The sequence below is a fragment of the Ciona robusta genome, chromosome 13 (genome assembly GCF_009617815.1).
Source record: "Ciona robusta chromosome 13, ASM961781v2".
In the NCBI taxonomy this organism is placed as follows: domain Eukaryota; kingdom Metazoa; phylum Chordata; class Ascidiacea; order Phlebobranchia; family Cionidae; genus Ciona; species Ciona robusta.
Window position 1 is genome coordinate 389,635 of NC_143247.1, and position 24,317 is coordinate 413,951.

The following is a 24,317-nucleotide window of genomic DNA, read 5'->3' on the forward strand; positions in this document are numbered from 1 at the left end:
TTAGTAGATCGAGCCTCTTACTGCTACCATGTGAACATGGGTGTCATGAAATAGGACAAGGTAATTACCCCAACAAAGTGGTACATTGCGGGTTGTTTAAATTGTTATTCATACACTAAATCTAAAATTTAAAACTAAATACCTTTTGTTATAACATGCCACAGTATTTGGCGCGTCTGCTTCTTGTTTAGGAATCGAGCCCCTATGCTGCCACCATGTGTGCATGCGTGTCCGCAGCATAGATATCATATATGCGCATAGTACGTATTTAACCAATGTGAAATCGTGGGTCCTTAGCGACGCAAAATGGCGGCATTCTATTCGACTTCAATATTGGACACTAGTTGCGCCATATAGTTATATATATGATATCTATGGTCCACAGACACAAACCATAGTAGCAGCTCAGCCAGTAAAGTTTGGTTAAAATGCAAGTCTAAATTTTGCATTGTTTACTATGAAATTGTGTGTGCATGCGTTAGTGTGGTTAGTCGGTAGTGGGGGAATGGTCACTGAGGAGAAGTGTTTGGGGTTGCGGTTTTCCTGGGGAGGAGCAATAGTCACAGGGAGAAATAGCCTTAGGGGAACAGTTTGGGGTTAGAGATTGGCCGGGTGTGGGAGAAAGTAGTCACGGGGTGAATTACCCGGGAAATAGCCAGGGGGAATGGTCGTGCTGGGCGAAGTAGCTAGGGGGATAATCATGGTGGGGAAGGTAGTCGGAGGTATTTTGGCGCTTGAGGCTGCAAATTAAGCACACGGGTTTTACCAGGTGCAGCATAAAGAAATATTTTTTCCGCCCAATATTTATCTGTGACTCAATAAATATTCTGCTTTCATTATCTATTTTCCTTCGTTTAGCTTCTATTGTAACTAATACTTTGTGTCAAAGATATAGCTTGCTCATGTCTTAGCAATTTGAATAATAGTGATATCATATTATTGAAAGTAAAAGGGTCGCGGTTCTGCCGAAATAATATTTTATTTTAAGGGAGTTGTCGTAACAATGGACATGATGCAAATTTAACCAGCCTAAACACACCCAAATGCACATCGCTTTAATAGAAACAGTGTGTTTTTCTAATTCCAACGACACCTTACTTGTTTTAATTGATTCTGTATAACCAAAGATATTCCAGCTAAAACACCGTGAAATTCATAAAACTGACTTAAAAACTGCGTGGCAAAAAAATTGAGAAGTGTACTACCCACGTGACAAATCATGGAAAGGACGTGGAAAGAGCCAACAAAAACGGGACGAGAGCAAGTGCGAGTTTGCCTACGCCCTGAAGCATCTCGGCTCTCGCGCGTACGCGAAGGAAGAGAAGGAAACCAGCATGCGCAACGAAATTGTCTATTTGGCGTTAGTACATGGTCTGGCCGACAACGAACTGGCAAATTCAATACCAAATAAAATAGGGTACTCCCGAGATTTCTGGGATGCAGCGAAGCTAGTTTTGTATTCAGAACCCTTATCTCAAATACTCGAAAACGGTCCTACTTTGTGAATGTGGCCAAAACAGAAAGTGTGACAAAACAAGTAAACCCAACGAGAGAAAATTGACGATAAGGAAGGAAATAGAAAACATGAAGCGTATGATAGTTTCATTTGGAACACCACGAGTGGGAAACATCGACCCACCCCAGCTGGTCGTGAATGCTTTAGTTGCGGCCAGTAGGGACACATCTGAAGATTTTGCCCAAACTTACAACCAAGGGTAAGGAACAGTACCATTCCTGATAATGTTGTAAGAAACGGACACTTTAATAACCAGAATCCTCCAGTATGATGCGTTCGACAGAGAGAAATATTCGTGCTGACTCGGCAAAAAATAAGATACAAACTAAAAGAACAGGAAACGTTATCCGAAGTGAACTTTGCGGGAGATATATCGTACGATTTCATTCTGGGACTGGACTTTTTGCAACAAAATCATTGTCGTTTGTGTCATAGATCAAACTTAATGACTACGCCAAAATCCGGCGTCCCACTTTTGTCCAAACCATATATTCCGGAGTGTCATAAAGTATGTGTAATTGAAAAAGTCGAAGTTCCTGCGTTTACTGAGGTAATAGTACGTGCTATATCCAGTCGACATGGAGGAAATAATAAACTTACACCAGAATTTTCAGCGTTCGTCGAGAGAAACAAGCAGTTTTGCTCTCGGTTCGGTTAATTGACAGTCAACGGTATTACCGCGTACCAACGAAACGCCTCAAGGCGCAGCATTAGTTCCCGCCAGCTGCTCAATCAATGCTGTAACTAAACATAAGTTGGTGTTCGACGGCGTGAACCTCAGTGACAAACTTAATGGACAACATAGGAAAGCCATAGAACGTCTGTTGCATGACCATACTAATGCTTTTTCTGTTTCCAGCACAGATTTAGGTCGAACGAACTGGGTAAAACAGAACATCGACACGGGAGATGCAAGACCAAGGCAACCGCTGAGAAGAACCTCCACACGCGACAGCAGATCGAGGATATAATTTTGGAAATGAGAAGTCTGAACTTAATAAAACCGTCAACTTCTCAGTGTTCGAGTTGTTTTGGCGAGGAAAAAGTTGGGTGAGCCACGTTTTTGCATTGACTACCGCCAGCTTAATGAGGTAACTAAGAAAAACAGTTACCCTTCACCACGCGTCGATGACAGCTTGGACGAAATGGCCGGATCCACTTTTTTTTGACGCTGGACCTAAAATCTGGCTATTGGCAAATACCAATGGATGCAGATTCACGTGGGACTATTTGAATTTACTGTCATACAGGTATCGAAGGAACGGAGTGTTGGCCTATCTTGACGGTATCGTTGTGCATGTACGCAATTTAACGATTAAATGAAGTGCTGAACCGAATCGAAGACGCGGAACTCACTCTGAAACTATCGAAGTGCTACTTGTTCGAAGAAAAGGTTCGATTTCTTGGACACATCGTCTCTAAGATTGGCATAGCTTGTGTTCCGGACAGATTGCAGCTGTAGCTTCGTGGCCGGTACCCAGATCAATGAAACAGGTACGTTAGTTTGTTGGTTTGACTTCATATTAGAGTTTGTCAAGGATTACGCAAAAAACTGCCGCACCATTGCATAAACTTACAGAGAAAGGTCACAAGTTCGAATGGTCAGACGAATGTCAACAGTCATTTTCCGCTCTAAAAGTTGTGCTGGTTGTAGCTCTTAAACTACAATACACTTGCTTTTCTCGTTCTTTCATAGTAGACACAGATGCTTCTGGCCACGCACAGGAATGCGTGCTTGAACAAGTCATTGACGGAAAAGAAAATGTAGCAGAATGACACTACTCTACCACGCAAAACGAGTTACTCGAAGTGATCTTTGCAACAAAACTATTTAAATTCTATCTTTTAGGCTGGAATTTCACTTTACGAACAGATCACGCATCTCTCCGATAGCTGTGAAAATCTCGGGAAATCTACGCGCAATGTGGCCGTTGGATAGAATACTTGGCCCAATTCAACTTCGAGATTGAACATCGCCCGCGAAAGTCAAACCCAAGAACGCTGATTCGTTGAGTCGCCGAGACGAGGACGACAACTGTCCGTACAACGTTAAGGAGGAAAAGATATCACGCAACAAAAATGAAATTCGTAAAGTATATGGAATTAATTTACTTATTTTATGGGGCTGCCCTTTGACCGAATAACGCGAAGCCCATTTTTAGCTGGCTGGAACGTGGAGTCAGACCCGAATACTGTAAAGTTAAAAACTACCATCAGAATCTTGTCGTTATTAGACTCCGTTTTAGAAATTAAGACCCGAAAACGATGTTATATACATAAGGGGCGATGTCAGTACCATACCCGCGTGTGTCACAGAAAAAATATATATTGCTGCAGAATTTACGTCCGAAAGTCTTGTATTCCCTTCACGACACATCTGGGTCTGGGGAAGATTTCGGAACGATTTTATTGGCCACAGTGGCGAGAATATGTTCAAACCTATTGTCCGCAGTGTAAAACCTGTGTGCTGAATAAAAGACCGATTAAATTTAACCACACCTTTAGTACCATCGCAGGAAACAAGAGCGTTGCAGCGTATCGAGATTGACGTCCTTGGCCCCCTCCCAGTGACATCACTAGGGTTCCAATACATACTTGTCACCTGTGATGTGTTCACCAAGTATGTACGAGCCTGGCCAATGCGTCGACAGACAGCGAAGGAGCTAGAAAGCCTGTTGTAGCATCAATGGTTCACTCTACATAAAGTGCCGGAAACTATACACTCGGATCGAGGTACAAATTTTGAGAGTAAATTGTTTCAGCAATTTGTTCAACTTATGGGAAGCAATAAAACTCGTAGCATGGCTTATCACCCGGCATGCAATGGTGGAGTTGAGCGTAATAATAAAACAATAACTGGCATGATCCGAAACTACGTTCCAAAGGACGAGAAGGGCTGGGACAATGCATTGTCAGCCGTGGTAGCCGCTTACAATTCAAGTAAGCATGAGGGCACTGGCGTCGCACCTCATTTTCTGTTGACAGGTCCAACACTCCGTCTCCCAGCAGACTTGATGAATCCGACACCAAACCACACAGCCGGAGAAAATTTAGAAGAGTTATTGGCAGAAGAAGTAGTTTATTGGCAGAAGAAACTATTACTGGCAGAAGAGGTAGTTCGCGAGAAAGTAGAACAGCAACGGGAACGAATGAGGATTTAATATGACAAAAAGAAACACAGAGTCGAATTGAATCTCGGTGACGTATAGTTCTGTTAACTAACCCAGCGGTGCCGGTTGGAAAATGCAAAAAAATTCATCTACCATTCAAAAGCCCCTTTCAGATTATCAAACGTCATGGCCCAGCCAACTATGTCATACAAGATAACGGCGGCAAACAACAAACGGTACACTACAACAGGTTTAAGCCCATATTGGTCCTTGGCATATTGGGCCAACAGAAATGAAAACAGTTGCGACAAGACACCACCATCAACGCGACCACAACGGCCATTACCCTACTGGGGGCATTTATTAAGTCACACGGCGGAACCTTCGACGACTGATGTGCGCGACGACGAGCCCGACGACGAGCACAATGATGAACACTACAGAAACGTCGGACATTCTCATGTCCAGTCTGTAGTGGACAATGACAATGTAGACGCCAGGGGAGCTAGCCTTGGTGTTGATGGGACGTGTTCCGAAAGCACAGATGGTGCGCGTCCGTTACGCATGAAACGCAAGTCAACACGCTACCCGGGTGATGTTTTATATTTATAACTTTTGTTGTTGTATTGCTTAAAATTCCTCCAGGAGTAAGATTATCATGAGTTGTGGAGTACAAGGTATTGTTTCGTCAGCGTTAAAAGCTTTTTGCTTTGGTGTGTAGTTTGCTGTGGCGTTCTTCTGCATAGTTTCCTAGTTTTTCTTCCGTTTTATGTTTGGCTTTTGTGTTGGGTTGATACATCTCGCGTTTATTTCACCTTTAAGCATAATTGGTCGTCGTGGCGCTAGTGCGCCCTTTTCTCCTGTTTCCTACATCCGCCCTAGTATTGCACAAGATCGGCAGTTCTGGTTGTGCGTATCGTTGAACGTTGGTGTATTTGGTTGCTGTGGTTAAAACGTTAGTGTATTTGAGCATTATCCTTACTGTTCTTACCGTTTTATGATAATACTTTATATATGTTATTAAACTGTGTATTAAGAAATCCTACATTAGTCTGGTTAGTAGCGGTAGGCCGCTAGAGCAGCGTCCTGGACCACACACTTTACGTAACACAATCAATGTAATGATGTGATGAGTTAAGTCATCATACAAGCCTCTTTTTACCAAAACAAGTTTGTTGTAATAGAGAACACCTGTGATAAAACGACCGTTTTACTACTGTCGTATACCAACCACCGTCGAGTAAAGACGAAAGCGTTATGACATTTTATCATACAAGCCTCTCTTGATTAAAACAACTTTGTTCTTTGAAACGATCGTTCAAATCCCGCTTTGATTTAATGAACGCTTTTGTAAACTTCCATTACAGTAGGCACTGGGTATACGACAGTAGGCAAAACCTTTTTAACAGCAAACCTAACCCTTATCTTATGAGTTGCCCGCCTTAACACTGCGGGCCTATCAATTCGTTGTGCGGAAACACTAATGTAGCGTAATTACTCAGGGGGGGGAGGCAACAACAGTCATATAACCAGAGTTTCCATCTTACACAACTCGTGCCGTTTTACAATAAAGTTACCACAACACAAGGTATATTTGCTGATGTTCAATTTATTAAAATTGTACTTTTGCAGCTTAAGCGGAAACCTTATTATAATCTCATCTTAGAACCAAGATCCTCGAACTCCAGGTCTGGAACTTAAATTTCAATAATTTTGTTAACAATCAATAAAACTTATTTATACTAGCATGGTGTAAAAACGACCGTCGTTATAATAAAAGGGTCCTGTTTTATACACATCGTGCACGCCTATTAGATATCATGTGTATAACTTTGTAGGTAATTACTTTAATAAATCTCTTTATATTTTGTTTGGCGTATGCCTAATAATTTGGGCGGAACATTAGTGACCGCTAGGTTTGAAACAATTGTTGTTAAATGTTATGCCCAAGGACAAACACGTCCACAATGCCAGCAGCGATGAGCCTTGAATCTGTAACCTCTAGGTTAGAGGCGCGCTGTAATCTTTGTGTCACGGCATTAGTTGTTAAAACTTATGTTAAACTTTATTAACTGTTACCGACGTTAAGAAGCTATTATAATTAACACAACGACAACAAACTGGTTGGTTTGGTATCTGTAAACTTACTTTCGTTCATTTGTGGCATTTCCTCTTGGTTATAGTGGGTACCACGACGACGACGAGGCCAAAAAGCAGTGGTAGATTCAGTGAGAACGAGAAGTCCGATGAGAAGCAAAAGTAGAAGTGCTGACTTGTTCATCTGCAATAAAATATAATTACTACTAGCCATACAAAGAGCAAATGAGTTACTCACGTTATTTCTTTTGAAGAACTGATGAAATGTTGCAAAACCAAGCGCCTTTTATTGCTAGCGTTGTTTGATTGTTTCCGATGCATTTGCTGTCAGGAGTAAAATCCCTTCTTTTCAATAAAATACCTTCTCCTTAACAAATCTCTTGTTTTCAATAATTGCGCTCTCGAGTTCGTAGATTCGATGAGTTCCTGTGTAAGGCATGAGTACGTGCTGTTTGGATTAATACGCCTGAAAACAACCGAAATTTTATTGCAGGATTTGATCAAACTTTGCTTAACACTAAACACAGATAACGCGGCTACTTCATGTGTAGTTCCATGTTTTGTTGAAATATGTGATAATGTCCCACCGTATACAATAGAAAAAATATTGACCTCATTGAAGATTCGCGTTGATTTATCCAGAATGAAATAAATTCATTGTCAGGAACAGTACATTCAATAAAAGTAGGAAAAAGTTCTGCAACAATGAATTAAAACTTTTCGAATGTTCTTGAGTCTGTTTAGTACACAAGCTAAAAGAAGTTTTACATTTTAATGTAAATGTTCGCGTACACTTTCGTCGATATACGATACTCGTGTCTTTAGAATCATTTTGAACAACCGTTTCACATGTCGAGACGTGAACGTCGATACTGCGTTAAGATAACTAAGAAACAACTAAACGTTGAAAATGAATGCTCTGCGTCGGAAACGGAGAAAGATAGAAAGAAAGAAAGAGGGAGAGAAACAGCCAGAAATTTAACGGGTAGTTATTAAAACAAAACCATGATCTCTAACTATAGTGCAGACGTCATGTCTAGACAGGAAATGTAATAAAGAAATAACAAAGCAATTAAATGAATTCTCTCTCTTGAAAACACGAAAGTTGAATTGACAGCTTTAATAAAATGAAATGTTCTTAAGTTTAATACACAGCTTATGTTATTTTCGTGAGTCTATGAGTTTATGTATAATTTGTTTTGTTTTACAAACATGGCACATTATTTAACGCTGCTTCTTGACCAGAGGTCGAGCCTCTATGCTGTTACCATGTAAACATGTGTGACCTTAAATAAGACAAGGTAATTACTCCGACAAAGTGGAACATTGCGGGTTGTTTAAATTGTTATTCATACATTAAATCTAAAATTTAGAACTAAATACCTTTTGTTATAACATGCCACAGTATTTAGCGCGTCTGCTTCTTGTTTAGAAATCAAGCCTCTATGCTGCCACCATGTGTGCATGCGTGAGCGTCCACAAACACAAACAATAAGCGGCGCAGCCAATAAAGTTTGGTACAAAGTCTAAATTTTGCATTGTTCACTATGAAATTATGTGTGCATGCGTTAGTGTGGTTAGTCGGTAGTGGGGGAGTAGTCACTGAGCAGAAGTATTTGGGGTTGGAGTTTTCCGGGAGAGAAGGAATAGTCACGGATTTGAAACGATCACTCAAGTTTCCGTTTTGAATTAATGAACGTTTCTGCAAACTTCCATCATAGTCGGCATTGGGAAATATGTTTGTAATTTTCCACTCTGTAAGACCGAAGACTATCATCTAAACTTTCGAAAGCACGTTGAGTACAATTAAAAAGTATTTAAACTTTTCGGCACAACCTCGAAGCGCTTGTTTTACGTCAGCAGACATTTTATCTATCCGTCGTGTAACTGTCCTGGCACAAAAAATTGATATTCAAAATTACACTGAGTTTCTCTGGGCACACAATGCCAACAACTGTCAATAAACTTTCTAAACTTTTTTTTAAGTCGGTAAAGGGATTAATATGATTGTCGGTTAAAGAGCTGACTGCACAACTTGCAATTGTATTCTTTTCCGTAACCGGCTATCCCCCAAGACTATTTCCCCTCGGCTAGCTATTCTATCGTGTTGGCGGTCAGGGATCCTTAAATCACTGGGTTAGAGGTTAGACGGTGTAGCGGCGGCGACCTGCTCCCGAGCCACTCAACGCTCTGCGCTGTAGGTAGTCAGTTCAAACCTGAACCCTCTTGTTTAAATCGAGTTGATTGGAAGGCTCGCTGTAACTAAATTGAAAGAAATACGGGTAAATACACGAACGAACGAAGTACAAAGACAAACATAAATGCGGACATATACCTGAAATAATTCTACGTAGGAGAGCGATATGTCGAAACAAAGGTGAGCGATAAGTCGTCCAACGACGTCTCTACAAATTACACAATATTGCTAATGCCAACATAAAACACCATACTAACAAAGTACGAATAAAGTAACACATACCTATTAAATGCAATCCGGCCGCACACAGCAGCAACGTAGCCTCCGTCCACCAACGGTTGTAATAAAAAAGAACTAACGCGAAGGCAACGAAATAAGGTCTAAACACAGAAACAATATAAACGAAGTACTACGTCGCGTGGATAATCTCGAAACAGATTGTATCACAGAGGGAATTGAGCTATTTTTTTAACTTTTATTACGGCCGGCAATTTTTTTTGGAACAGCAAACCTGGAACCATAGTTCTCTGGTACGGGGTACCTTATTATCACTGGGGGCCTACGATTTGTTGTGGCGACTTTTAAAAACACGAATGTGGTGTATTTACTCTTGCGTGGTGTGGTAACAACAGTCCTATAACACGATTTTTCCTTTTAAACAAATTGTGCTCGCTTACAAGTTACCACGTTTATAATTTTGTGGGTGATTTTGTTTTAGATTTTTTAGGCGTTAATTAGACAGTGTTGGAAATTGTATTGCATGTTTATATATAAGATTTTCTTAAACAACTCGTTCCGGCTTACAATAAAGTTACCACAACACAAGGTATATTTGCTGATGTTCAATTTATTAAAATTGTACTTTTGCAGCTTGAGCGGAAACCTCATCATAACCTAATATAAGACTCAAGACCCTCGAACTCCAGGTCTGGAACTAAAAATTAAATGTTCTTATTAATATACTGAACCAATAAAACTTATTTATACTAGCATGGCGTAGTAGCAACGACTGTCGTAATAACAGAGGTGTTTAGTTCCATACACTTCGTGCACACATATAAGATATCATTTATATAAATTTGTGGTTACTTTAGTGACTCTCTTTATATTTCATTTTGTGTATGCCTAATTAATTTAGACGGCCCATTAGTGACCACTAATTTTATAGCAGTTGCTGTTAAGTGTCTTGCCAAAGGATAAATACGACGACAGTGGCAGCAACTGATGAAATATTGCAAAACCAAGCGCATTTTATTGCTAGCGTTGTTTGATTGTTTCCGATGCATCTGCTGTCAGGAGTATAATCTCTCCTTCTCAACAATATTCCTTCTTCTCAATAAAATCCCTCTTCCCAATAATCTTTTCTTTTTAATAATTGCGCCGTTTTTGTAGATTCGGTTCCACCGATGAGTTCCTGTATAAGGCATTACGTACTGTAAGGATTAACACGCCTGAAAAAACAATCGAAATTCTATTGCAGGATTTGACTAAACTTTGCTTAATACCAAACACAAAAAACGCGGCTACTTTAGGTAATGTTCCATGTTTTGTTGAAATATTTTGATAATGTCTTACGGTATACAGCAGAATAAATGTTGACCACACTGAAGTCTTGCGTTGTATTATCCAGAATGTAATATACTTATTGTCATGAACAGTACATGCAACAAAAGCTTGAAAAATCTTTCAGTATAGTTCAACAACAATGAACTAAACTTTTCGAATATTTTTGCGATTGCTTATTACATCAGCTAAATAAACGCTCTGTGTCGAAAACAGAGAATGAATGAAAGAGAGAATTAACCAAAAACTTACCGGGGAGTTATTAAATGGAAACCATGATCTCTAACTATAGTGCAGACGTCATGTCTAGACAGGAAACGTAATAAAGAAATAACAAAGCGATTAAATGGATTCTCTCTCTTGAAAACACGAAAGTTGAAATGACAGCTTTAATAAAATTAAATCCGAAAAAAAAGTTTGATTACAAAGATTACGATAATATCGTGAGTCAATGGTTTTATGTTCAATTTGTTTTGTTTTTCTAACATGGCACATTATTTAACGCTGCTTCTTGACCAGAGGTCGAGCATCTATGCTGTTACTATGTAAACATGTGTGACCTTAAATTAGACAAGATAATTATCCTGACAAAGTGGTACATTACAGGTTGTATAAATTGTTATTCATACAATAAATCTAAAATTTAGAATTGGATAACTTTTTTAAATTTGCGCTACAGTATTAATCATGTCTGCCTCTTGTTTAAGAATCGAGCCTCTGTGCTGCCACCATGTGTGCATGAGTGAATAAGACTCGGTAATTGCCCCAACAAAGTGGTGACTTGTATAAATTGTTATCCAAACATTAAAATTACAATAAAATATTACCAACGCAGGTAAATTACGTTGTAAACTGTAGGCGTATACGAGGAGTATAAAACAGAACACCCGTGATTTAACGACTCTTTCATTTCTGTCATATAACAGCCACCGTCGAATGAAGATGAAAGAGTTGCATTACATCATACAAGCCTGTCATCATCAAAACAACTTTTTTCGTTAAAACGATCGCTTAAGTTTCCGTTTTGAATCAATGAATGTGTTTCATTGTCAATATTGCAAAACTCAGCGCCTTTTATTACTAGCGTTGTTTGATTGTTTCCGATACATATATTTGAGTCTTCTTAATAATTGCTCCACCCAATTTCGTAGATTCGGTTCCACCGATGAGTTTCTGTGTAAGATATGAGTAGGTGATGCAAGGATTAATAAGCCTGAAAAACAAGCATTTCAAAAATATGCTGCATTTGTAACGTATGTAACTTATTTATACTCGCGTAGCGGAGCAATGACAGTCGTTATGATTTTCACAAGCCTCGTACCCTCTTACAAATTACCACTTTCCATTATCGTTTCGAGAAACGATAAAAGAGAATTTAATCACTGACCATTTTACCAACGCGAAATTAATGAAAGTATATCGCACGTTGCATATGATAAAGCGGGTTTTAAAAAAAACAACCACGAATAAGTTGTGCTTCATTTAAGCTCTTGTTTATATCATGATACACTTTCCGCCAGAACGTACGTTTATTTGACCCTTTTTTACTGAGATATCATTTTCTAGTGTAGGGGCCTCTCTGTTATAGACAATATAACTCCAATACGTACGTATAAACAAAATAAATAAATTTAACTTTTTTAACTCTAAAACCTTGTTTTGTTTGCAAATAACGACTGGTTAAGGACGGGTAAAGGCAGACATTATGCAATAAATGTCTTATTTCATAAACCAAATTTGCCTATATGTTTTAGAAACACAAATTGCGTATTTAAAAAAAAATATTTTTTTTCTAAATTTATTATTGAAATTAATTTAGTATCAGTTTACAATACAAGGCATATGGTACGAAACGAAACTCCGTGTTTAGATCGATTCTTACCGACCACACGTTTTATCACGTAGTCATATTTATACAGGAACTGAATATCAGCGTCGAAACCGCGTTAAGATATTCAGGAAACAAAAAATATATCAAAACACGCTCTCTGTTGAAAACGGAGAATGAATGAAAGAGAGAATTAACCAGCCTTAGCGGGAAGTTATTAAAACAAAACGAACTAACTGTTGTTCTAGCTGGTCGTTTTTATCGCGATTATATTTGCTGTACAAATTTGTAAACATTCTTACCATTACTTGAATTAATTATATTTATCAACTTTCTGGCTATACGTACATTAGGTCTAGTGTAAATATTTAACAATCAGATGACATTATTTTATAATCCACACAATGTAATTATATGTAAAACCGAATGTATATGTTAGTTGGCGTTTAGTTGTGTGAAATAGTATCGTTTGCTACGAAAGAGTTGATTGGTTGTGGTTTAGTGGTGTAGTGAAATGTATGTATAAAGACTTTAGTGGTTGGAGTGCTCGTATCTTCCCGTGAAGTTCGTGTTTGATGCTGATTCCATGCGGTCGAGTGTGCCTATATACAAGACGTTTAACAGGCATTGCTTAAATCAAATTGTTAATATATAGTTGGATGGGAAAATATGGGACACCTTCAACACATAGTATCTGAATATTCTGATCGTCTGTGGAAGTCGCAGGAACACGATTTTACAAATTTTTGAATATTCTTTGTTTACTACCAACTGGAACAAGAAAATGTAGAATAAAAATGTGCACCATCTACCCCCACCCTACTACATTGTTTATATTGTCAGTCACCAAAATAAAGCAATCACTCTCAAAGTTTTAAACCCGGTAACACGTAGTCTTACATATATTACATGGAATAAGACGCATGTTGTATTTAGCGGTTGTCGTTGTCTTGCAAAAACTAAAATTTTTAGACCGTTATTCATTACATAAATAGCTGGCTGCTTGTCTGTTAGGTGTAGCGACCACGCTTGCCTTCGTCTTATTAAATTTTAATATGTTTCGTTTGATATATTGTTTTTAATCTATGCGTTATCGTAATCGAAGGACCAAAGAAAGTTATTATTATTTTACAACATGTTGCAAAGGAAAGTTGGAATGCGCATTGGGTATTGATATCATTGTAGACTTAAAGTCTTCAATTAGTGTTACTTTACTGAAACGTAAACTATAGTTGCCGTCAGTACATCAGAGTGGAAAATTACAGAAACAGTTTAAAATACCAGATGTTAAGACAATAAATCAAGCCTGAAACTAAACGGAAGTTATTAAAACAAAACGACAGAACACTAACTATTGTTTAAGCTGGTAAGATGATCACTCAAGAAACAAATGAACGTATAAATGATGGCTCCGTGATGTCGTAAAAACAGAATAAAGAAAGATATATGTTTAAACAGAAACTTTTTCAACGTTTTGGTATTCCCGGCAGATGTAATCGCTTCTGCTTTTGTGAGAGTATGTATCCATGGACAAGACCTTTACAATAATTGTAACCCAGTTAAAGACAAAAAATAAAAAATCGCTCAAAAAGCGCCAAAAAAAATATACAAAACGGAACACCCCAGTTATAACGTCTGTCCTTGCCCTGTCATGCGAGGGTAAATAAGTTACATTTATTCATAATAGATTCTGGACAAGCCAACGTACGACTTCACTATGAACAACATATACGGTAAGGCGTTATTATAGTGTTTTAATAAAATACATAAACTTTTTCCAAAAACAGGAAAGTAAAAATTACTGCGGTCTTCCCGTTTGGTACTCATCTCTGATCAAATGCAGCATATTTTTGAAATGCTTGTTTTTCAGGCTTATTAATCCTTGCATCACCTACTCATACCTTACACAGAAACTCATCGGTGGAACCGAATCTACGAAAATGGGTGGCGCAATTATTAAGAAGATTAAAACAAATGGTTCGGAAACAATCAAACAACGCTAGTAATAAAAGGCGCTGAGTTTTGCAATATTTCATCAGTTCTTCATAAGAAATAACGTGAGTAACTTATTTGTATTTTATATACGGCTAGTATTAATTGTGATTTTACTGCAGATGAACAAGTCAGCACTTCTACTTTTGCTTCTCATCGGACTTCTTGTCCTCACTGAAACCACGACTGCGTTGTTGGGCCGCCGTCGTCGTCGTCATTTTAGTCGTCGTCGTCATTTTGGTCGTCGTCGTTATAACCAACTGGAAATGCCACAAATGGACGAACGTAAGTTTTTTATGTCAATTATATTAGCTCTAAAAGTTACCAGCATAATAAGGTTTACCATAAGTTGTAACATATAGTTCGTGGCACAGTTGGTTAGCGTGCTTTTAACTAACCTTTTGGTTCGTCTTTGCTTCGATTGTTAACCTATATATGTCTTTGGACGAGAAACTTAACGACATGTCTAATACCAAGTGGTCAGCAATCAGTTGTCTAAATTGTCAGCAACTTATAAAAGCAAAAAATAAAAATGTTTAAAAAAAATCTCAACTTACAAAGTTACTAAAACAAAGTTACGAAAGTAAGTTTATTTTTACTCGTTTACTGCCCGCAATTGTACTACTTTATATGTCAATTGTAAAAGTTAACAGCATAATTAAGCTTAAAAAAATGTTTTAACAACTGATGCCGTCGATCAATGGTTAGCGCGCATGCGTTGCGAGTTTAAGGCTCGTCACTGCTACCATTGTAGACGTATTTGTCCTTGGTTAAGACACTTAACAGCAAAGGCCTGAAACCCAGTGGTCACTCATGTTCTGTTTAAATTATCAAGAATACACAAAAAGTAAAATACAAAATGAGTCATTAAAGTAATTACCTACGACGTTACATACATAGTATCTTATAGGCGGGTACGAGGTGAATGAAACCGAACCCCTCTATGCTAACAATTGTCGTTATTACTACGTCATGCTAGTATAAATAAGTTTTATTGATTCAACATGATAATAATTTTATTTAAATTTTCAGACTCAGACATGAATTTAATCAAATGAATGGCTGAAGAACAATAAGTGTTCATTTATGTTTAAGCTGCAAAAGTACAGTTTTAATAAATTGAACATCAGCAAATATAAATTGTGTTGTGTATCAGTCACCTTGTATTTTAAAATTTGTGAATATCTAAACATGCGAAACAATTTCCAACACCGCCTAATTAGCGTCTATTGGAATCTAAAAAATTCACCCACAAAGTTATATACGCGGTAACTTGTAAACGGGCATGAATTAATTAAATAGAAAACTCGTGTTATATGACTGCCGTTGGGGCTCATAGAAATCGTTAAATTTAATGGACAAATTGATGGGTAAAATTATGGTTAAATTTATGGGTAAAATTATAAATTAGTTAATGGGTAATATTATTAATAAATTTCTTCGTATAATTATAAAAATATATGGGTAAATTTATAAATATTGTTAGCGGTTTATTTAAGGTAGGACGACTTCTCACTTCGAAACACAAAACCAAAATGACCACATTTTAATGGGTAAACAACGGCTTAAAATGCATGAGTAAACACAGCCAATACAGTATGATCACAAACGAAGGCAATATAGAACTTAGAAAACACAGTGATATACATAACCATAGATACCTAAATGTGTTTAGATACCTATGCTAGCACCAAGTGGCCACGATATGTTATGGGAAACTAAGCAAGGAAACGTACGCAGCTTATTTATTCTCACGTGACAGGATAACTACAGTAGTTATAACACGGTTGTTCATACACCTCGCACCCGCTTACCATTTACCACGTATGTAATTTATTTATCCTCACGTGGAGGGGCAATGACAGTTGTTATTATACGGTTGTTCATACACCTCGTGTTTGCTTATGAGTTTCCACGTACGTTGATTTGTGGGTGTTTTTTTTGATTTTTTTGGTTTGTAAATATGTTGCATGGTTACCTAGTTCCGCTGTTGTTTTTCTTATTTCGAACGTCTTCAAACAAAGCCCATACCATAAGTTGCATGAGAGGTTGGACGTTATTTGATATTCGCGTCACATTTCCAGAGAATATCAATACCTGACTGTGTTGCTTTAAAACTTATATTAGATGACGGATAACGCCCAGTGTATAGTGTAAGATTTTTATTAGGATGTAGCATGGCACCGACTGTTTTTGTTATGTTATAACAAATGTCATCGTAAATTCGGATAGTTAGGAGCCTGTTATATCGTAACACTTAAATACGTTACAGTCGTTGTATGAAGATAGACCATGAGCAGAAGCAGTGTTCGACTTGGTACGAGTTGCTAACTATCATTTCATAAAGTTAATGTTGTACAGTGCAAATAATATTTTATTTCAAACCGACATTTTCACTAATACGGTATTATTCTAGAATGAATGAATGTTTCCACAGCGAGTTAGTACATGTTCCTTATTTTATTTCAATGAAAAGTTGGCCTTCCGATACAAGATGCCTTGCTTACCGTTTGAATTTTTGATTTCGTTCCAACCCCAATGGCGAAGACGGCGATGAAAGTAGAAAGCATCCGTAGACTCGGTGGCACGAGGATCCCGATGACGAGCAAAAGTAGAAGCAATGATTTCTTCATCTGCAGAAACAAGCGTTAGCAGAGAGCCCACAGCAAGTTAGTACATGTTCCTTACTTTGTTCCCTGCAAACGAAAGATGATTTCGAATCCAAAATCGATGCTTTTTATACAGATTGCATTGCTATTATGGCTTGGGTTGTTTCCGTATATTTACAACAATGAGAAAGAAAAACGTTTCTTGAATTCCAACGAAGTGTATCTCAGTTGAGTGAGGCAACATCCGTTAATACTTTCGGAAAAGTATATTATACTGTAGCCGACCAACACTGGGTATGCAGCTTGACTTACGTTGACAATACGTTAATATGTTTTTTAAAGTTTGTGTTATAAAAACGAGAATATATAATTTTTGGATCGGCTTATAAAAGTTATTTATGTGTTGTCTAGAACCATACATTAGAAAAAAACAAAACGAAAAAATCCACAGAACGATTCATGACTGTATCAAACTATTAGCATTTAAGTGGGGACACATTAAATGCACTACTCTTATACCGTAGTATCATAATAAATTGTAATTGAAACATTATTTTTAATTCAACATCATATGATTAATATTAACTTCTAACATTGCCTAATTTCTGCCTGATTACGGTTTGACAAACTTCATAAAAACAAACATTTTTAAGCGACCACAACGTTAACTTGTGTAAGTTTACAATAAACAAATAGTACAGGAGTTATACAAAGGAGTTGTACACATCATTTAAACGTTCATTTGTTTCTTGAGTGATCAACTTATCAGCTTAAACAATAGTTAGTGTTCTGTCGTTTTGTTATAATAACTTCCGTTTAGTTTCAGGCTTGATATATTGTTCCAACATCTGGTATTTTAAACTGTTTCTGTAATTTTTCACTCTGATGTACTGGCGGCAACTATAGTTTACGTTTCAGTAAAAGTAACACTAATTGAGGACTTTAACTCTACACAATGCGCATTCCAACTTTCCTTTGCAACATGTTGTAAAATAATAATAACTTTATTTGGTTCTTCGATTACACACAACGACAACCGCTAAATACAACATGCGTCTTATTCCATGTAATATATGTAAGACTACGTGTTACCGTGTTTAAAGGGCCTAAACACACCCCACGTCACTTTTATTTTTTATGGTTAATTCATAAAGCGACCGTTTTATTGATTCCAAAAATACTTTGCTTATTAAAATTGGGCCAGTATAGGCGGAGATATTCGTCCTCAAACAGTGATCTCTAGCGCTATCTTTTTTTTACTACGAGCTCCGTGATTGTGACGTAGGAACGTACTAGTCACGTGACTGATTCATTCGTAAAAGCGAAACCTGCGTTTTTTTTGTGCTTTTTTGCGTTTTTTTTGTTCTCTCGTTTTTCGCTGAAAACACTGCCTCTCGCTTTTCTGAATGAGAGCGGCCACGCTTCAACAATTTTGTTACGTGTTTGTCACGTGGGTAGTACACTTCTCAATTTTTTTCGCCACGCAACTTTCAAATCAGTTTTTTGAATTTCACGGTGTTTGAGCTGGAATATCTTTGGTTATACAGAACCGATTAAAACAAGTAAGGTGTCGTTGGAATTAGAAAAACACACTCTATCGATTAAAGCGAAGTACATTTGGGGTGTGTTTAGGCCCTTTAAAACTTTGAGAGTGATTGCTTTATTTTGGTGAGTGAACTTCACGGGAAGATACGAGCACTCCAACCACTAAAGTCTTTATACATACATTTCACTACACCACTAAACCACAACCAGTAAACTCTTTCGTAGCAAACGATACTATTTCACACAACTAAACGCCAACTAACATATACATTCGCTTTTACATAATTACATTGTGTGGATTATAAAATAATGTCATCTGATTGTTAAATATTTACACTAGAACTAATGTACGTATAGCCAGAAAGTTGATAAATATAATTAATTCAAGTAATGGTAAGAATGTTTACAAATTTATACAGCAAATACAATCGCGATAAAAACGAAACAAGGAATAACATAAAACAAAACTCTTTGAATGACATTTAAAGTGTTTATTAGACCAGCTAGAACACAGTTAGTTCGTTTTGTTTTAATAACTTCCCGTTAAGGTTCTGGTTAATTCTCTCTTTCATTCATTCTCCGTTTTCAACAGAGAGCGTATTTAAATATTTTTTGATTCCTAATTAACGCGGTTTCTGATATTCAGTTCCTGTATAAATATGACTACGTGATAAAACGTGTGGTCGGTAAGAATCGATCTAAACACGGAGTTTCGTTTCGTACCATATGTCTTGTATTGTAAACTGATACTAAAGTAATTTCAATAATAAATTTAGAAAAAAAATATTTTTTTTAAATACGCAATTTGTGTTTCTAAAACATATAGGCAAATTTGGTTTATGAAATATGACATTTGTTGCATAATGTCTGTCTTTACCCGCCCTTAACCAGTCGTTATTTGCAAACAAAACAAGGTTTTAGAGTTAAAAAAGTTAAATTTATTTATTTTGTTTTATACGTTCGTATTGGAGTTATATTGTCTATAACAGATAGGCCCCTACACTAGAAAATGATATCTCAGCAAAAAAAGGGTCAAATAAACGTACGTTCTGGCGGAAAGTGTATCATGATATAAACAAGAGCATAAAATAAAGCACAACTTATTTTTGGTTGTCTTTTTCAAAAGCCGCTTATCCATAGCAACGTGCGATATACTCTCATTAATTTCGCGTTGGTAAAATGGTCAGTGATTAAATTATCTTTTATCGTTTCATTTGGTATTAAACAAAGATTATTTACAAAATTATATAATCGATTCTTTTTGAGTGTACAAGAGAATTGTTCAAATCACGATCAGGAAATATGTGTTCCAGCAGTATCCCATCTTGCCCCACGGTACCATGCCTAATACAGTGCTACTCAATATTTAGGACCACGTTTCCTTAAAATTTTCTCAGCTGTACACAGGATCGACTTGGTTTTGGACGTGTTCTGGAGCTCGGCCGTACACCACGTTGTCACGAACGACAGGTCCATCGTCTGAGGTTTAATAATTTGTTGATTAAAGTTCACATAAGTATTTTGTTTATACCAATCAAATATTTAATACCTTCATTCGAGAAAGAATTGTTTCGAGCCGTATTCTTATTACATCTGTAACATGGGGTATCTTGAATGATTGACTTTAACTTTTGTATTTTTACGTAGTGGGGCAAAGATAGTCGTTATAACACGTTTGTTCTGTTTCATAAACAACGAAAGTGGTAATTTGTAAGAGGGTACGGGGCTTGTGAAAAACATAACGACTATTATTGCCTCGTCTTGCTAGGATAAATAAGTTACACACGTTGTAACTTGTAAACGGGCTCGGGGTGTATAAAACCGTGTTATTACGACTGTCAACATCCGTGTTATAACGACTGTCTTTGCTCCGCCACGCGAGTATAAATAAGTTACATACGTGAATCTACAAACATGCGAGAATAAATCTAACCTTTGATACTTGATGTAGATTGTTCCACATATGACGATGACAACGATTGCTCCAACACTAATCATGGCATAACCAATCACACTTGTACCAGACTTGTGTGTTGTAGCTTTAGTTGCTGCACGATATTAAACAAACGTTTATAGTTTGAAGTTGTTACTATTCGTCGTTTTGCTTACAAGTTTCAATTGTGCTTGGTTGAACAGTAATTTGTCTTTTTGATGTTGTAGCTATTGTCGTTCTTTTATTGTTTTCTAAATATGTATATGTAAAGAATTGGTTGCACAGCGAACAATGTGGATAAATTAAATCAATAAATGAATAAAGTTTAATTTTTTTTTATAAGTTACCATAAAGAAAAAAACATTAGCAGAAAATTTCGACAGCCCATCAGTGACCACTGGGTTGGAACAATTTGCATTAATTAATTATCTTGCCAAAGGAAACACAGGTTTTGCATTCTTGTTTTTGTATGAAAAGTTGGAAAAGAGAAGACATATTTGGTTATAACCAATTATATTTACTTTGGCAAATATAATGATGTATTTCGTTGCAAAATACACTTTTCCATTTAAAGCCATCAATTAAACAGGCATGCCATCCCATCGTAACACACAAATTTCTGGGATTATAGACGGCTTCACTACTGCTGTTCCAAAACGTATATCCTGATAACAAAGTAACCACTGTTCCATCCGACCATTGTAATGTAGTATTGTTAATCCAACTCAAACCAATGTAAAAAGAATACGACGCAACTAAAATATACAAGACTAGTAATTTAAAACAACCAGGTCGTTTGTCGCCAAATACCTCTTAGTTTTGAACTGTTTATATTTTCCACTAAAAATTCTTGAATCCGTTGAGAATTAACAACAGTTAGAATAGCGCCCATTAAAGCACAGTTATTCTTCGCTTGTGTAACTCCCAATGTTGTTCTATTTGAATACTCAATGTAATATTCGATGCCATCAAGTTGATGCCAACTATCAGTGGTTGATGTCACGACAATCAAGTTTAACAGAAGCAAAACGAACAACATAATATGGCTTTTTATGATACCATACGAACACTAAAACACATATGAACATATTTGTTAGCATTGGATAAAAGATTAAATATTGATAACACACAATCAAAACGAATCGCGTTATATAGGCTATACATTTTACTACAATATCGTTTCTAATGTAATTTAAAGCAAGTATCTGTATAGTCTTCTTACTAAACGCAAAGTATAGTACGTACGTTACTTCCTCGTACGTAGGCGGGCAGGTACCCTTTCGAGCTGTATTACGTCATTTTATTAAGGTACAGAAATTCTCCCGTACACCACGCTCAGAAACGCGCTGTTTAAATTGCCAACATAATATAGTAGAATTGGGTTTATGTTTTCATGTTTTTTTCTCGATCAAAAAAAATATTTAGCCTGATCGTGTTTTACAACGGTCTGTGAAAGTCGTAAAGATACGGTTTTATAATTCATTAGATGTTCTTTGTTTACTATCAAATAAAAAGAGAAAACAAAATGAAAAGGTGTCCCATCTTCCCCCACCCTACTATATTATTTAATCCTTTTACTACAACGGTCGACTGGGCTCGATCAAAAACAAATCTGAAGTAATTACCAAAACGGGTTCTAGTCGCCGTGACTGTGGAGCAGTAGACAGAATGTATTTATTCATGTAGTATAACTAATAAAAGTTTTGACCTTTCAGGATTAAGTGATTGGTAAAGAATATATACGACTTATTATCCGAATGTCACTCTCTTTTTTCACAAGTGGGCGCTCTTATTAAGTTTAAAATTTTGAAAAAAAAATACACAAAGAAACACTTTAAATTGGTAATAAGTGTAAAACAAATTACTTAAATAATGAAAATACCTTTATAAATATATAAAACACTAGTCAAAACATCTTTCCCAAATTAGGTAGGTTATATACGCTCTTTCGTTCTGTTAAAATCGTCGGCTCTGTGGCGTAACGGTTTGCGTGCCATCGATTAATCTTTTTGTTTCGTTCTTACCGGGTTCGAGACCGCACAGTGCAATACGTTTTATTTTTTTAAAGTTTTTTTTGTGTGATTGGCACGAGTTAGGGGTTGGGGGTAGAAGTAAGGAGGTTAGGGGGTTACAAGTTAGGAGGTTAGGGGATTGGGGGGTTAATTTTTATGTCTGTAAACTGTAAAACTTACTGTTAGTAAACGATTTCTTATAAAATATTGAAATACTATACCAATACACATTTTATATCTCACACAAACGACGTTTTTTCAAAGTCCCCATAAAATAATAAAAAAAAATGAGCGCCCACTTGTGAAAAAAGAGTGTGACATTCGGATAATAAATCGTAACGAAACTTATGACGTATGAGGATTGAGTGATTGGTAAAGAATATGTGTAAGAACGCTTTGTACAACTCCTGTACTATTTGTTTATTGTAAACTTACACAAGTTAACGTTGTGGTCGCTTAAAAATGTTTGTTTTTATGAATTTTGACAAACCGTAATCACGCAGTAATTAGGCAATGTTAGAAGTTAATATTAATCATATGATGTTGAATTAAAAATAATGTTTGAATTACGATTAATGATAATACGGTATAAGAGTAGTGCATTTAATGTGACCTCACTTAAATGCTAATAGTTTGATACAGTCGTGAATCGTTTTGTGGATTTTTTCGTTTTGTTTTTTCTAATGTATGGTTCTAGACAACACACAAATAACTTTTATAAGCCAATCCAAAAATTATATATTCTCGTTTTTATAACACAAACTTTAAAAAACATAATAACGTATTGTCAACGTAAGTCAAGCTGCATACCCAGTGTTGGTCGGCTACAGTATAGGCCTAATATACTTTTCCGAAAGTATTAACGGATGTTGCCTCACTAAACTGAGATACACTTCGTTGGAATTCAAGAAACGCTTTTCTTTCTCATAGTTGTAAATATACGGAAACTATCCAAGCCATAATAGCAATGCAATCTGTATAAAAAGCATCGATTTTGGATTCGAAATCGTCTTTCGTTTGCAGGGAACAAAGTAAGGAACATGTACTAACTTGCTGTGGGCTCTCAACTAACGCTTGTTTCTGCAGATGAGGAAATCATTGCTTCTACTCTTGCTCGTCATCGGGATCTTCGTGCTCACCGAGTCTACGGATGCCTACAATCGCCGTCGTCGCTATTGGGGTTGGAACGAAATCAAAAATTCAAACGGTAAGCAAAGCATCTTGTATCGGAAGGCCAACGTTTCATTGAAATAAAATAAGGAACATGTAACCTACTAACTCGTTGTGGAAACATTCATTCATTCTAGAATAATACCGTATTAGTGAAAACGTCGGTTTGAAATAAAATATTAGTTGCACTGTACAACGTTAACTTTATGAAATGATAGTTAGCAACTCGTACCAAGTCGAACACTGCTTGTGCTCATGGTCTATCTTCATACAACGACTGTAACGTATTTAAGTGTTACGATATAACAGCCTCCTAAATATCCGAATTTACGATGACATTTGTTATAACATAACAAAAACAGTCGGTGCCATGCTACAGCCTAATAAATATCTTACACTATACATTGGGCGTTACCCATCATCTAATATAAGTTTAAAGCAACACAGTCAGGTATTGATATTCTCTGGAAATGTGACGCGTGTATCAAATAACGTCCAACCTCTCATGCAACTTATGGTATGGGCTTTATTTGAAGACGTTCGAAATACGAAAAACAACAGCGGAGCTAGGTATCCATGCAACATATTTTGGTTTTGTGTTTCGAAGTGAGAAGTCGTCCTACCTTAAATAAACCGCTAACAATATTTATAATTTTACCCATAAATTTATCCATAAGTTTACCCATCAATTTATCCATTAAATTTAACGATTTCTATGAGCCCCAACGGCAGTCATATAACACGA

At 36.8% G+C, this 24,317-nt stretch overlaps 1 protein-coding gene and 3 long non-coding RNA genes across 5 annotated transcripts; 2 read left to right on the forward strand and 2 right to left on the reverse strand.

Moving 5' to 3' along the window:
• Window positions 1–548: 548 nt before the first annotated feature.
• LOC149725551 (uncharacterized) lies at window positions 549–3,601 on the forward strand. The gene is made up of 2 exons (XR_016386446.1): window positions 549–3,010; window positions 3,366–3,601. It is a non-coding gene; the product is annotated as an uncharacterized LOC149725551 (long non-coding RNA).
• Window positions 3,602–6,219: 2,618 nt separating this feature from the next.
• Window positions 6,220–9,287, reverse strand: LOC149725552 (uncharacterized). The gene is made up of 5 exons (XR_016386444.1): window positions 9,203–9,287; window positions 9,059–9,128; window positions 6,962–8,985; window positions 6,775–6,907; window positions 6,220–6,322 (listed from the first exon to the last, which is right to left on the reverse strand). It is a non-coding gene; the product is annotated as an uncharacterized LOC149725552 (long non-coding RNA).
• Window positions 9,288–13,891: 4,604 nt separating this feature from the next.
• Window positions 13,892–15,443, forward strand: LOC149725553 (uncharacterized). The gene is made up of 3 exons (XR_016386348.1): window positions 13,892–14,368; window positions 14,426–14,588; window positions 15,336–15,443. It is a non-coding gene; the product is annotated as an uncharacterized LOC149725553 (long non-coding RNA).
• Window positions 15,444–18,241: 2,798 nt separating this feature from the next.
• LOC149725554 (uncharacterized) lies at window positions 18,242–21,466 on the reverse strand. Of its 2 annotated transcripts, XM_089891144.1 has the most exons (6): window positions 21,201–21,466; window positions 20,912–21,145; window positions 20,567–20,641; window positions 20,391–20,505; window positions 20,007–20,050; window positions 18,242–19,936 (listed from the first exon to the last, which is right to left on the reverse strand). In XM_089891144.1, the coding sequence occupies exons 1-6, from the start codon at window positions 21,427–21,429 to the stop codon at window positions 19,851–19,853; spliced, it is 783 nt and encodes a 260-aa protein (XP_089747270.1). In that variant the 5' UTR covers window positions 21,430–21,466; the 3' UTR covers window positions 18,242–19,850. The 2 variants fall into 2 exon arrangements, with proteins under 2 accessions (XP_089747270.1, XP_089747271.1); XM_089891145.1 differs by lacking the exon at window positions 20,912–21,145.
• Window positions 21,467–24,317: the final 2,851 nt, after the last annotated feature.

Bases quoted from the DNA above. Each gene is read 5' to 3' on its own strand.
- LOC149725554 (XM_089891144.1), bottom strand. From the start codon at position 21,429: ATGTTGTTCGTTTTGCTTCTGTTAAACTTGATTGTCGTGACATCAACC. The intron at 21,146-21,200 runs GTATTTGGCGAC...TGTATATTTTAG, and splicing joins AAACAGTTCAAAACTAAGAG to TTGCGTCGTATTCTTTTTAC. The intron at 20,506-20,566 runs GTAAGCAAAACG...AATATCGTGCAG, and splicing joins ACCAAGCACAATTGAAACTT to CAACTAAAGCTACAACACAC.